Source organism: Corvus moneduloides, chromosome Z (genome assembly GCF_009650955.1).
Source record: "Corvus moneduloides isolate bCorMon1 chromosome Z, bCorMon1.pri, whole genome shotgun sequence".
NCBI classification, from domain to species: Eukaryota; Metazoa; Chordata; class Aves; order Passeriformes; family Corvidae; genus Corvus; species Corvus moneduloides.
The window spans coordinates 48751989-48768188 of NC_045511.1; the positions used below are offsets into that span (position 1 = coordinate 48751989).

General features: G+C 39.7%; 1 protein-coding gene across 2 annotated transcripts in view; it reads right to left on the bottom strand.

Annotated features, from left to right (window-relative positions):
* Nucleotides 1–16200, bottom strand: part of SNCAIP (synuclein alpha interacting protein) — an 88305-nt gene that overhangs the window by 47930 nt on the left and 24175 nt on the right. For both annotated transcript variants that reach the window (XM_032096427.1, XM_032096428.1), the window contains exon 2: nt 2070–2172. In XM_032096427.1, coding sequence (XP_031952318.1) covers nt 2070–2126 — 57 coding nt within the window. In that variant the 5' untranslated portion in view covers nt 2127–2172. The remainder of the gene's footprint in view (nt 1–2069; nt 2173–16200) is intronic.

Below are 16200 nucleotides of genomic sequence, written 5' to 3' on the forward strand. Positions count from 1 at the left end.
GTTTGATTGGCAATAAATTAATTTCACCAAGAGGAGGCTTTTTTGCCCATGACAGTAATTGCTGAGTGGTGTTCCTCTCCTTAAAGCACAAGCTTCTTGATGGAGTGGGAGTAACAAGAGTGGCTTGGTGGCCACCTGGTGACCAGTCAATGTCAACCCATCACAATGAGCCTTGGAGCTACCTGATCTACCTATGAGAGGGAGATCGGAACTGAATGACCTTTGAAGGTCCCTCCCAACCAAAACCATTCTATGATTCTGTGATATTGGAGAAATGTACCATTTCCTGTTCTCATGTACAAATGCAACATAAAAAAAAAAAAGCAAAGGAAAAAAACCCAAAAACCCAAACTCCCCCCACCCCTTTCCCTGACTTACATATATATTTGCCTTTTAAAACAAATTCCTGTCTTTCTGTCTATCTTTTTGACTATTACATTTTGGTCAGTTTTGCTGAAATGGACTACATGGGTCTGGTCTGCAAACAGTGGCTTTCTAACAGAGGTACATTTGTAAGTGCATCATTTTAACAGCCTTCTTGCTGCCTATATTATCAGTCACTTTTCTGCACTGGATTAGAACCAGAGGGCTAGCAGGAATAATATAATTTGCTAATACAGATGCTATGCAGCTGCTCTTACCAGAGCAGGCTAATGATAAAATGTGAAGGTCAGGTATTTCTAAACTGTGTATGATGAGATATGAGTAGAGCACTAGAGTAACCATGAATTCTCTTGTTGATCTGGGTTCTGGCAACAAATCCTTTGTTCTCTTCCCTGCTAAAGCAGGGAGTAAAACTGCTACCTCAATCATTTGTGATGTTTTTTACTCAATGTTCAGCTTCCACTGAAAGAACAGGCTATTAAAGCAGGCAGCCTGAGCTGTTCAGCAGAAAAGTGAGTAACCTAACCCACCAGTATGCAGCAACAGCCACAATGGGAGGGACATGGAAAGGTTACATCTATTATGTTTTACAGTTTTACAAAACTGAGTATAGAAACAGATACCAGGAAATAATTTAGCATATAACAGTAATAAAAAGAAAGTTGCCCATAATAAGGTATTCACTCAAGATTGGCTCATTGTCTTGTAATATTTTGGGCATTTGCCATATTCTGCTTTAATAAAAATTCAACAGCACAATAGGTAGAAAAAAAATTCCCTTCAAAAGGAATTTGTCAGTGAATAAAGCATCTGGAATGTTTTAAAATGAATCAAAAGTCCCAAATGCTAACGGGAAAACCAGGCCCTTCGTATTAAAAAATTAAACTATAAAACTATGAAACATGTGGAAAGAGATGGTGGCATACTTTCATCTAAAAATTGAATTTATAAATTCTCTTACAGGAGATTCAATTTTTGTATTCAAGTTTATTTTTGATAGAACATTAAATATATGAACAACTCAATTGCACAAAAAGCAGAAACACTGGCAGTAGTACTAGTACAGTGAATAATAGAGAAATACACAGTATCAGTGCCTCCTATAAGAACACTAACAATGTAGACAGCAACACAGCAACACAGTAACACAGTATTTTTTCTTGCAATTACAGGTGCAGTTGTTTTTTTGTGACACTAAGGATCAGTGCTGCCTATGAATCCCTGGAAGTCTTTCTATCTCTTTCTGTACTCTATCACATCACACCTATTCATAAAATACTGCTGTACTGGGAAATGGCTACTGGTGAAAAGGGCAGAGGTGAGAGAAGCAGGTTTTTTACAACTGAAATACATTCAATTAAAGATAAAATTTTGGTGTCTAAGGCTAGGTCTACAGCACATATAGTTCATTCAGGACAATACAGGAGAGAAGCAGTCCAGAAATGAAACTAATTTAGTAATTTGATTTGCAAGTAATTTTTATTACCTGAAGGAGAGGAATCAAGTTTTCATTCCAAGCTTATTAGAGAGATTTCCTTTACAAAACATCTGATCTTGACTTCTAAATTCAACCTATCTAAACATTCCTCTATATAAAATAAAACGAACAGTGCTGCTTTTTACATGAGGACTTAGATATCTAAGGTTGTCTCAACTTGAACAAATAAAATAAGACTTGTACTTACCGATATATCATCACTAAAATCTATTTCATCCAAATCAAGGTATTCAGGGGCTTCCATTATTCTTCTATGGACATTTTGGGTGAGTCAGCACATTAGTAAAGACCTAATTAAGAAAACAGAAATGGATTGCCTTTAGAGAGCCAAAACCACACGGAAGTGATTTCATATAGTTGCTAGATTACTGAAATATTTAACTTGAATCAGTATCATTTGCCACCTCTACTCCACATATTGTGAAGAAGACATTTCAGTTGTTTGGGAGAACACCTAAGTACTACTTGAAGTAGAAGTCAAAAATACTTTATTCGGCATCACTCAGTCCCTCCAGAAATTCAATACAGGTATAAAGACCTAAGCTGTTGAACATCCTCATGACCTTGCATAGTTGTGTTAATGATGTGTAGTGTCTTAAGGATGAGACATTTACCCACAGCAACTCCTGTTATCCTCTGCCCAAGATGGCAGAAAAGAACTGAGAATCCTGCTGTGCACAGACAACAAAATCCTATCACACCTTATCTCTGCTTACAAGCAGTCTAACACACAGTGCAGCCAGTGCTTTAGAGATTAATGGTTTACCACCCCTCAAGCTGTGAGTGCACATCCCCCAGAATGAAACCGAATGCAGTGCCAGAATTATATTATGTGCACTAATTATCAGGGGGATTAACCATTTTCCTACAGCAAGACAAAAAGAACAAATTCTCTTGCAAAGCAAGAAATTTGGCTGGAAAAGTCAATATTAGATCTGAATAAATTGAAGCTTCAACAACGAGAAGATCAAAGACAATAAACCCCTCATTGTCAATCCTAGCTAGAATGAAGTTGTGTGTTATCACTACAGATAAGTGCAACAGAAGTAGAAGTAGAAAAGGAAGGTACTTTAAAGGAAGCTGAACAACGAAAGCACAATGCATTTTCAAATAATGTGAGGCATTACATAAGGAATAAGTATTATTATAGAAGAAAATTAAATCCTCCAGTACATGTACATAACAAAAGAAAACACCTTAAGGGAAAAAAATAACACAAACACAATTTATTCATATGACAACTACCAAGAAACACGTTTACGAATAATGAAATCAGCTGTGTACACCGAAATAAAATCACTGTGTGAAATATTCACATGCCTTTAAAAATGTCCTAGGATACGAGGTCTGAAAAAAACACTTTTCTGCGTCACTGGCAAACAAAACTTCAGTAATTAATCTCCCTAATAACATGCTATTCAAGCAAAAAGCTGACCTTAACACACCTGTTCTTGAGAAGCTATTAGAGTAGGGAAAACTCCAGTATTATGCTGAAATAGCTGGAAAAGCAAATTTTTGTTTCTCACTGAGTTACTGAAGCACTGTCAGCATAATTTTCTCATTAAGTGAATGTTCTGGTTTTGGCTGGGATGGAGTTAATTTTTTTTACAGTAGATACTGTAGGGCTGGGATTGGGATTTGTGCTGGAAACAGAGTTGATAATTCAGGGATGTTTTCATTACTGCTGAGCAGGCTTACATAGAGCCAAAGACTTTTCTGCTCCTTACTCCTCCCCACCTGTGAGCAAGCTGGGGATGCAAAAGCAGTTGAGATAGCCAGGAGAGCTGATCTCAATTGACTCAATGGGATATTCCACAAAAGATGACATCATGATCTGCATATAAAGCTGGAAGAAGGAAAAAGGGGAGTGTTTGGAGTGATGGAGTTTGTGTCTTCCCAGGTCAGTATTATGCATGATGGGGTCCTGCTCTCCTGGAGATGGCCAAACACCTGCCTGTCCGTGTGAAATGGTGAATTAATTCCTTGTTTTGCTCTGCTTGCATGCACAGCTTTTGCTTTCCCTACTAAACTGTCTTGATCTCAGCCCAAGGGTTTTCTCACTTCTATCCTCCAAGCAGTTGTGTGGTGACACTGGAGGACAGCAGCATGTAAGAACAACCTCGGCTACCTATAATTTGCCCTCATTGTGACTCTTAGACTTGAGTGAAGCAGTGGGAAAAGAGAAGGCTGCAGAAAGGTAAAACTGGAAGTGTCTCCATTGTGAAACTCATCAGAAGCTTTTTATTTTGCACATTCCCAAATGCTAAGTTTATTCTCAGAGGGAACCAGTAAAATCAGACAAAAGCCTGACAATGAAAGGAAATAGCTATTGTGCAAAGGCATGACACATTCAAGTCCACAAATTTCTGCACTACAGATTTTCCTTAACAGAAACAAAAAATTTCAGTATATTTTTTAAACATTTGTGTATTTGGGAGACATTACAGCTTACTTGTAACAAAGTGCATTGCCAATATGAATTGCAGTGGTTGGCAAGGCAAGGTTTTGGTAGTGGGAGAGTTATAGGGTTGGCTTCTGAGAGAAGATGTTAGAAGCTTCCGCTGTGTCTGATGGAGCCAGTGCCAGATGACTCCAAGACAGACCCATTGCTGACCAGAGCTGAGCCCCTCAGTGATGGTGGTTGCACCTATGGGGTAAGAGATTTAGGAAAGTGAAAAAGTTACTGTGCACCAGCAGCCAGGAGAGAGGAGTGAGAACATATGAGAGCAACTGCCCTGCAGACACCAAGGGCAGTGAAGGAGGGGGACAAAACATTCCAGGTGCCAGAGCTGGGACTCCCCTGCAGCCCATCGTGAAGAGCATGGTGAGGCAGCTGTGCCCCTACAGCCCATGGAGGTCCATGGAGAAGCCTGTGGGGGACCCAAAGGCTGTGATCCCACGTGAAGTCCATGCTGGAGCAGGCTCCTTGCAAAACCTATGAGCCTGTGGAGAATGGAGACCATGCAGACGCAGTTTGCAGGCAGGACTTGTGACCTCCCTCTACAAAAGTTGAGACTAGCTGTCAGTCTATCACTGTGACTATTGACACCAGCTCAAATCAACTTATGGTCAGTTTTTGAAGTCAGACAAATGCTGACTTTTACCAGCCACCAGAGAGTGGTTGGGCACTGGAACAAGTTTCCCAGGGAACAGGTCTCAGCATGAAGCCTGACAGAGTTCAAGGTTTATTTGGTCAATGCGCTCACACATGATGTGACTCTTGGGGCTTTCTGTGTAGGGCCAGAAGCTGGATTTGATGATCCTTGTGGTCCCCTTCAAACTCAGAATATTTTTGTATGGTTGTATGATTCTGTATGTACTACCCTATCAAATTAAAGGACTCTGTTACTACATAAGGTGATAAATGTATGAAGCAGGAATAAGCATTAAAATCTAAGTTTAAAGGTTAAAAACATACATGGACCATATAAAATACAAGTAGTCTGAAAACAAACCAAAGCTTCCATGAATTTCAGTTTTTCACTAGAATTAAATGGATTAAAAGCTGCCCACTCATTATATTTAAAAATCAACAGAAGAGCTAAATAAAGCTACTTTAAACATGTCACATAAGGAAGAATCAAGAACTGACCCAGAGTTTTTATTTTCAACTAAAACTGAAATTATTCAGTTACAATTAAATTATAAATTTTTTTTAAATAAAATTTTGAAATAATTTTTAAAGCAAAATTTAATTATCCACTTAATAAAATTATTCAGTTAATAAAAACTCCAGTAAAAAAAACTCCAGTAGAAAAAACTCCATCACTTCAGTAAAATAACTATTATTCCTGGTTACCACATATCTCAAGATTTTCGAACAGAAAGATCTCAACCTTTCAAACTTATTTTTTCGCTCTAAATTGGAAGCCATTGAAGCAAAAAAAAAGTGCTGTATCCATGCACAGCTGCCAGAAGGATATTCATTCCACCTAGTGATGTAAAAAACCCATGAAGTCAGTCCACAGTCCTGCATCATAACTTCCCCAAAATATTATCTTCTGTCTTTTCAAAACTTAAAGACTATGAAATGCACAAAGGCTGAAGAGAAAGTTAATAACCTAAACAAAGACATTTTCTCTATGGAAAACTTTCTGAAAATAGTGTTCAGTTCTATGAAAAGAAAGGGCAAGAGATTAATGTATTCTCTTCGCTACACGATTTTGGTTTTCTTCTTAATGAAGTAAAACTGGACAGCACCTCAAGACAATTACTATGAACAAATAAGATTTCTCATGACTATACTTGGAGTTTTACACAAAAGGTGTGCTTTTTGGATACAATTTAATACAGTAGAACTCCACCATGCGTAATGCAAACCATATGGTAAGGATAGTACTCAGAGCTGTGACTATTTTGAGAGCTTTGCAACAGCTGAATCCAGCACACCACCAGAAGCACAAACAATCTAAATAGGATCCACAGGAAGATCATAAGCACAACTGGTTAAATTCAAGGTAGAAATAATTGCAACCAAAATTGCAACTGCCAGCAGCGGCTGACATGAGATGAATAATGTTTTTCCAGCACCAATATCAAAGCAATACAGATGACTGTCTCTAGCTTGTCAGCAGAAATGCTTGACATTTAACCTATAAATGTTCCTAACTGCATTTTGGAAGCTAGTAATTGAATATTCCACAAAATTTTAACCCCAAAAAGGGCATTTCCTGTCTGGAGATTTGACTTGCAGAGACATATGCACACACATGTGTGTTTTATACAGGTTAAAGAAAGCTGGTCGGCTCTCAAAATTCACATCTAAAAGAAGAAAACCACATAAACATCATCCATATGTACTCAGGGGAAAAAAGTGTTTTTTTACAATTTTGTGAACCAGTTCACCAGGAGAAATCAGGATAAAAATTACTACATAGAAATGGGGTAATAGTAGTATTATTGGTCCAATAACATATTGCATATGCTGCATTGCAACACACAGTAGTATTTGAAACCAAACTCATCCTTCTCCTTTTCAAACATGAGCAACAATCATTGTTTTTTGCAAAACAGATTTCCTCTGTTGTTTTCCTTCTCAGCTAAAACTAGACACGTGAGCTCAAATCCAGCTGCTAACTTTCAACAAAATCAGATGAATGAGGGAAAAAAGGGGCAAAAAGAGCTATTTTCTGTATAATACTAATATTACTAATAATAGTAGCAATGAAGTTTTAGATGCAGGGAACAAGTCCGTCAACTTCTGCAAACACTAAAAACCCACTCTGGATTGATGGCACATATTACCAACAGAGGTAATGCTTACAATTGTTCACAGATTTAGTTTCTAAGGTACATCAAGCCTGGGATTTTTCTCTCCACACAGTCTCAAACAAACAGTCACACCATCAGGAATCCCTAGGGGCCAGTGTGCCTTTTGAGGATGAAGTAGATGATGCAGGAACAGCAGAAATGCTTTAAGAGTCATGTCAGCTGTATCATGTAATCCATACTAGTGCTCATAGGCAAGAACAAGGCCATATAGGTGAGCATTTGCTGTCAGACAATTAACTGAGTGAATGAAGGGACTGATAGAGCAGGCAGGAGATATGCAAACATCAGGTTCAGGTTCTTGTTGTGATTGCTCAATGTAAAACTGTGGAACAAAACACCGTAACTGATTTGTAGTGATGCCTTTGCCACCAGGCTGTAGTGAATTCAGCAGCTTTGAAAGGAAACTGATCCAGTGTCACAGACAAGAGCAGTCTCAGTGTAGCATGTGAAAGGCTAAATCCAAGAGGGAGCACAGGGAAAATGTCCTTTATTGAATCAAAATAAAACAAGTAATTGAAAATGCGTAATTTTAATTATTTATGGATACATAAAAACAAAGAACAAATAACAATAAAAGATCTGCTGTCAATTAAATCTTTATTTCAGTTGTAACTCATAGAAATCCTGCTAAATGCCACATGGGATTTTATTTTCCACATGTCAAAACTACTTTAACAAAATATTTGGGGATTTACTTAAACTTTCAATCAAATATAAAGTGAATCAGATGTAAAATACTCCTAAGTTTCCTTTAGCACAGTCAGTATTAAAGATTTAGGCTTTAAATGCCAGAATGCCATGACAGTTGCTTTTTAATTAGGGGATAAGGTTACATTTTTCAATTATAGGTCTAAGATAACAAAATAAACATATGGTCCTTTCCTAAGCATCAGGAGCTATAGTAGCTCAAGATGAACAAGATCTGTGGGCAGAAATGAAAGACTTTACATCTTTAATTTAAGCACACAGTATGTGTTTCAACTAATGCTTGAAATCTGGTAAGCATCTGAATTTTATTCCCTACCATTAAGAAATACCAAGATCGTAACCCCAAAATTCTTCACTTTCAAACAAATAGAACTGTGTAACATTACATTATGATAAATCTATTCAGCATGCAATGAAAAGCACAGCACCCAATTAAAATCTACTGTTGAGGAAGGCACGTCAACACTAGGAAATGCCTAAAACTGAATTCAGTTTCTCCATCCTCATATTCTACTGTAACACATAAGCTCTACCAAAAATTAGTTTGGCCTTCCACCTATTTAATACACAATGTGTGGAAAGCACTACAGTATGTCCAGGAGCACTGCCATAACTGGGGGATGTGAGAACTGGACTGCTGAGTGAAGGCAAGAAAGCTTAGTTGCTGGGTCCTAGCAGAGCTACTCTGGACTAACACTACCATTTCTCTAGCGACCCCGTCACTTCTTACACTCCCTGGTGCCTGGCTGTGTGTTGTCTCCTATTAAAGATTACATGTTCTTCAAGACGGGGATTGCGTGGTCACTCTACATTTATCTGGCTTTTTGTATAGCTGGCGCCTTTGTCTACTAACTTTTTGGTGCAAGAGTAATTCAATTAAATATAAACATAATACAAATACACTACAGCAGGCCCTGGAAGAGGACACATTTGAAACTTTGTAGAAGATCCCCACGACAACATCTTTATTCACCAAATACAGATGGTGCCTTTGCAGGTGATAAATGCAGAGGTCAAGGAGAAAGCATCAAAGACATAGAAAGCATACAGTTTTATTAGAATAGAATAGAACAGAACAGAATAGAATAGTTCAGTTGAAAGGGACCTACCATGATCATGTAGGTATGAGTAATAGTTTAAATTTAACAGTATACACATATGCACTCTTAGAAGACCTCAGCTTCTAACTCATATTTCTATTATCTTTATTATCTCTAAAGGGGGAATACTTGGATATAATCAATAAATTTTTAAGCAACATGATTCCGGGAATATAAAGAGTAACAATGAAGCTCAAATTGAGGTTTATTTGCTTTTCAAGCATAGACTTCACGCATAAATAAAATGGCAACATGATAGACGGTTAGACTGTGTTGATACTTTTAAGTCATATAAGGATTTGCGATAATATAATGTACTCTGAACTGCATTGTGCAATCAATTTTTGTTACCCTCTAGATCTCCCAAAGTGTTTTTTCTAATTATGTGATGTGACATTTTTTCTATAACTGGTCATTGAAATTACCTATCAAGTCAGATCTTAAATACAAAAATAGAAAGGGAAGGCTCAACAGGAGCAATAGTACATATTAAAGAGTTAAGATGAATTTTAAATAACAATTTATTGAAAAAAAAAACAAGTTACAGTGAAGCTGAAAAATTATGGGATTTATTTCAGTGAAGGAATGTATTCTGCAACCAGGATTACCTAATCCCTTATCGCATTTATTCAGAAATACTCCTGAGTTTAAAGTTCACAGCAGCAATTCATAATAGTATGATACTTCTAAAGCAAGTAAAAATAAAAGCACTGCTTTTAATCACCACTCAAGTACTACCAGTGCACAAGCTACACTGATAGGACAGGAAGACAGAACTCAGCAAAGCACAACAATTTTCCAAGACCACAAGATGCTGTTCATAAAATTTTACTTCAGAAAAACTCTGCATGCCAGACATGCAGATATAATCCACCTACAGTGGAATACACCTGAATAGTCACAAATACTGAGACCAGTTCTGTTCCTAAGGAAGCCAGTGTACACACAGGACTGATGTAAGGTAAGAAAAACTGTATTTATTCATGGTCAAACATAACTAAACTTCTCCTAGTCATATACCCAGACCCTGAGCACATGTGTTCATCCATGTTGGTTGCATATAAAGGGCAGGACTGTCCCGCTCTGCTCTGCACTGGGGCAACATCACCTTAAGGCCTCTGTGAAGTTTTGGGCACCACAATATAAGAAGGATCTAAAGCTATTAGAAATTGTCCAGAGGAGAGGTATGAAGATGGTGAAGGGTCTTGAGAGGAAACCATATGAGTTGTGGCTGAGGTTGCTTGGTCTGTTCAGCCTGGAGAAGACTGAGGGAAGACCTCACTGCAGTTCTGCAGTTTCCTCATGAAGGAAAGTAGAGAGGCAGACACTGATGTTGTCTCTGTGCTGACCAGTGACAGGATTTAGGAGAATGGCATGAAATCTGTCAGGGGAGGTTTAGGTTTGATATTAGGAAAAGGTTCTTCACCCAGAGAGTGGCTGGGCACTGAACAGACTCCCCAAGGAAGTGGTCAGAGCACCAGCCTGACAGAGCTCAAGAAGGGTTTGGGCAATGCTCTCAGACACATATTGTGATTCTTGGGGCTGTCCTGTGGAGGGCCCAGAGGTGGACTTTGGTGATTCTTGTGTTTATCTACTGATTCGGGATTTTCTACACTTCCGTGATTCCACTACTAAATTCTATGGAGTCTTAAGGGAGATGCACAAACAATGTGCACAATTTCTGCAGCCCAGAAAGCCAAACATGTCCAAACCAAAAGAAGCGTGACCTCCAGGTCAAGGGAGGGGATTCTGCCCCTCTACTCTGCTCTCATGAGATTTCTGCTTGAGTGCTGTTTCCAGTTCTGGGGTCCTCAGCACAGGAAAGGACTTGCTGGAGTGGGTCCACAAGAGGGCCACAAAAATAACTAGAGGGAGGGAACACCTTTCCTACAAGGAAAGGCCAAGAGAGGGGTGTTCAGTTTGAAGAAGAGAAGGGTCCAAGGAGATCTTACTGCAGCTTTTCAATACTTCAAAGAGGGCTCACAGGAAATACGGGGACAGATTTTTAGTAGAGACTGTAGTGATAGAACAAAATGTAATAGTTAGTTTAAACTAGGCATAAGGAATATTTTTTTTGCAATATGGGTGGTGAAACCCTGGAACAAGTTGACAGCTTGTCATCTGCTAACTATCCCTGCCAGTATTCAAGGTCAGCCTGGACTGGGCTCTGAGCAATCTGATCTAGTTGAAGATATCCCTGCTCATTACAAGGGACTTAGACTAGATGACCTTTCAAAATCCCTCTGATTCTATGATTTTGAAGAAGTCATGTGGAAGTAGGTAATAGTATATGGTTCACCTACTCTTCTGCTTAAATGAAATTAATGGAAAATTCATCACAATCTCAGCCATTTTAACATCAAATATATTTAACTTCTACAAAGACTGACACTATGTACTCTGTAAAACGTATGTTGGCATACACAGGGTGAAGAAAAAGCATGCTTATTACGACACAGTTCCTCATGTTTGTTGGAGGTTTTTTCAGCACACTGAGTAACTTCAGATAACTTCATGCAAGTGTTATCCTAAGGATGACATCTGAGCTGCAGTAACATACAAACAAGCTTTGCCATTGATATCTGTGTGACTAAGATGTTACCCACCTTAAGGCAAGGAGTGTCTATGTGGCTGTTGGAAGCATCTCCTTGCTTTTTAAAATTCTGGTCCATTTAGTTGTCTCATGAACAACCATAACACTTAGTATTAAAAGAGAGTGATTCTACTCCTTGATTTCTAAAATAACACAGCAACCTAACAAAAAGAAACTAATATTCAGGCTACTGGGTGACCGGACTAACTGAAGAGTTGTTTTTACTGTAACCCAACTTGAAAGACATCTGCTCACTGCAAACCACCTCGGATTTCTTATAAAAAACCCATTCTTTCCACCCAAAAGTTTTATATTCCATCAATATTCAAGTATAAAGAAGTGTGGACATCAAGCACTCAGCCAGAAATATGCACTGGAGCATTCTGGAGTGAGGCCTAGAAAAACAAAGTTGTTTGTTTCAATTAGCCTTGAAAAAGAAACCTTACGAGTTGGAAATTTATAGCTGTTATTTCAAAACCGCCACAGCATACGATTCAAGCACTGTAAAAAAGCTAATACACTGTCTGCTTAAGTTTAATGGCAGGATCAAAACAAGTAAGAGGTCAACTGATCTGTTGAAGAATATTTAATTGGCTGTATTTGATTAATTTATGGTTTTATTCCCTTTGAAGTACTACATGGTTGTTCTTAATATGAAATATCCCACAGTCATGCAAAATTAATATGCTTATCTCATTTCAATCTTGCTTATATGGCAACTCCTTCAGTTATTTCAGACCAGCTAACTCCTTCTATATGCTTTAGGACTTATCAACATGCAGGTCAAAACCAGATCAAACAACTTCCCTTTGTACATAATGTATGTACATATACGTGTAAAAGCAGGGAAAAACTGGGAAAAAAACCTCACTAGAACGCAGAGTAAGAATAAACACTACTCCATTATCACAACCTGTTTTTACAATACCACTGTTGGTAGTGATCTACTGACAGGGGAGGCCAGAGTGGGACAGTGGCTGCACTGGACACTCTGTGTTTGGAGTGAAACATAGTGCGCTGCCTCAGATGTAGTCCCAGACAAACTGTACGAAAAGCAGGTGGTGGGATTTACTTCAACTTGTAACATCCTAAATTTTGCATTAGAAGTGGAATCGGGTCTGGCTTAGCCACTTACCCAGTTGTCAACTCATGCCAGCAAGAAAAGCATTGCTTTATGAAGGTACCACACACAGAGGTACAGCTTGTGCTGAGCGCGCTGCAGCAGCATCCTCTCCTCCTCACTGTGACATGCTGCTATATTTGCACCCTGGGACCACAGAGTAACCATTAATGTCTATAAGCTCATTCCTTATTTAGTAATTTTCCATATTACAAAAAGAGGCTCTACCTGTGAGGGGAGATTAAATGAAACAATGCACTATTCATTCTCAACCGTCTTTTGTTAATGGCCATTAAACTAGTCAAGCATGGAAAACAGCCTGTAGTTCTACTTATTTCTACTGCTGCTTTCATGCCACTTACCTAAGCTGTGGAGTACTACTTCCTGCCAACCACTGACCCTATTAGGGCATGAGGGCTGCTCCCTTCACTTGTTATAAAGGGTCTTTACATAGTAATGAACTTCTGTTTCTTCCTTTATACTGCTCTGTGAATATGCATTTATTATCATGCTATCTTCAGTTACCACTTGTTCTCAAAATTTGTTCAGTCTTCCCATTGAACATTTTTGTGACAGCATGACTAAAATAACAAAGAGTTTCTGCTTAACGCAGAGAATAATAGTTACCAAATCTCTATTACAAGAGAAATATTAATGTCCATTTGAAATTACCAACTTGTAAGTTTAAAAACCTGTCACCCAAAGGCATAAGAAATAGTCACAAATAAAGTGAGCCACTTAAAGTGTGAAGTTTTTATCATTCATGTATGAAATGGCCGCTTCCCACAAAGAAGACCAGCATCATCTCCATGAAATATAATTTATTTTCTCAAATGAAATGTTCCTATAACTTCAAAAAGGACAATTGAGGTAAACACGGCATTTACAAGAAGAAAATGTGACAGCAAAAACTCTATTAAAAAATTATTTTCCATGAACTAAAATCAACTTTTAGAAAAGGGAAAGTTCATTTTCTCAAAGGAAAAAATGAAAAAGTGAGTACAGACATTTAGAACAGCTTTATATATCCTCAAAAATAACTGGTAGATAAATCAACATTATCATCCAAAACAGCAGCACAGAGTAGGTGAGGTTAAAGCACAGAATGTCATAGGCTGAAAGGGTCCGCCTGAGTTCATTTAGTTCAACCCCTCTGCTCACACAAGGTCAGGTAGAGCAGGTTAAATCCAGGACTACACCCAGCTGGTTTCTGAATATCTTTAAGGAAAGAAACTCCAAAATGTCTCTGGGCAACCTGGGCCAGTGTTTGACCAGCCTCACAGAAAAAAGTTTCCTTGTGTTTAGATGGAATTTCATGAGTTTCACCTTGTGCCAATGGCCTCTTGATCTGTCAGTGTGCACTGGAGAAGTCTTTATGGAGAGGAGCCTCACTCTTCTTCACTCTATCTCAGGTATTTCTAGACATTGACCAGATTCTTCCCTCTCATCTTAAGGTTAACCTGGGATTCCTGCGGCCTATCATACCAGTAGATTGACACCAGTAGCTTGACACCAGTAGCTTGACACCAGTAGACTGACTTGAGTACCTTGGCCTTTTCTGAGCCCTGTGTCACCAGTTCCCACACCCCATTCAGCAGCGGGTTCATGTTTTCCCCAGTCTTTCTTTCACTGTTTATGTACTTAGAAAAGCCTTTTTCTATTACCCTCCACATCCTTTGCAAACTCAACTCCAGGTCAGTTTGCACTTTCCTAGCTCTATCCATACAAGACTAGACAACAACAGTATACTGGTCCTGAGTCACTGTGTTTTCACCTCTTGCACCTTTCATGTCTGAGTTCAGCCAGGAGCTCCTGGTTCATCCATGCACCAAGCAGAGTGACTCCTGCTACCTTTGCTTGATTTCTGCTTATTTGGGATGGACTTTTCTTAGGCTTGGAGGATGTGCTTCTACAGGTAGAAAAGGATGTCAAAGAAAGAAAGGAAGGTCATCCCCAAAAAAACAATGCTGGCAAACGGGTAACAGTGGATGAGGAGAAGGCTGAGGGATCCAGCAACTTTTTGCCTCAGTCTTCAGTGGCAAATTCTCATCCCACACCTCTCAAGTGGATGGACAGCAGGATGGGACTGGGGAGCAAAGTGCTTCCCACTATAAATGAAGATCAGGTTCATGAACACCCGCGAAACCTGAATGTACATAAATTGATAGGACCTGATAGATGCATTCCAGAGTCCTGAGGGAATTGGCTGATGTAATTGCCAAGCCACTCTCCATTATATTTGAAAAGTCGTGACAGTCAGGAGAAGTTCCAGGTGACAAGAAGAAGGGAAACATTGCACCCATCTTTAAAAAGGATGGAAGGAGGAACCTGGGAGCTACCAACCTGCCAGGCTCACCTCTGTGCCTGGGAAGATCATGGGACAGATCCTACAAGCTCGGCAAAGGCACATGGAGGACACGGAAGTGACTTGAGACAGCCAGCATGGCTGCACCAAGGGCAAGTCCTGCCTGACCAACCTGGTGGTCTTCAGTGGACAAGCAGTCACTCCGTGGATAAGGAAAAGGCTACAGATGTTATTTTTCTGGACAGTCCCCTCCAACATCTGTCTAACTAAACTGGAGAAAGACTGATTAGATGAGGGGACTGTGGATAAATAATTGTTTGGATGATCACATGGAGAGGGTATTGGTCAATGGCTGAGAGTCCCAGTGGACATCAGTGGGAAGTGGTGCCACCAGGGGTCTGTACTGGGACCAGTGTTAATATCTTCATTAATTACATAGACAAAGAGAATGAGAGCACCCTCAGCAGATGACATAAAGCTGAGTGGGGCGGTGACACTCCTGAAGGATGGGATGCCATCCAAAGGGAACTGGACAGGCTTGAGATAAGGGCACATGGGAACCTCATGAGGTTTAACCAGGACAATTGCAAGGTGCTGCACCTGGGTCAAGGCAGTTCCGAGGAGGACTTGAGGGTGCTGGTGGATGAGAGGCTGGACATGACCCAGCCATGGGCACTCACAGCCCAGAAAGCCAAACATGTCCTGGGCTGCATCCAAAGCAGCGTGGGCAGCAGGGGAAGGAAGGGATTCTGCCCCTCTGCTCTGCTCTGGTGAGAGCCCACCTGGAACACTGCATCCAGCTCTGGGGTCCCAGCACAGGAAAGACATGGACCTAGATGAGCAAGTCCAGAGGAGGGCTGTGAATATAATTAGAGGGATGGAGCACCTCTCCTATGAGGAAAGAATGAGAAAACTTCAACCTGGAAAAGAGAGGGCTTAGGGATTACCTTATCATGGCCTTCCAGTTCCTGAAGGCAGCCACAAGAAAGATGGAGAGGAACTATTAACAAGTTAGTGATAGAAGTGCAATGATTTCAAACTTAAAGAGGGTAGGCTTAGATTAGATATTAGGAAGGAATTCTTCAGTGTGAGGCTGGTGAGGCAGTGGAATAAGTTGCACAAAGGTGGTGGACACCCCATCCCTGGAATGTTCAAGGCCAAGTTGGATAGGAGGAACCTGAGGTAGTCAAAGGTGTCCCTGCCCATCACTGGGGGGCATAG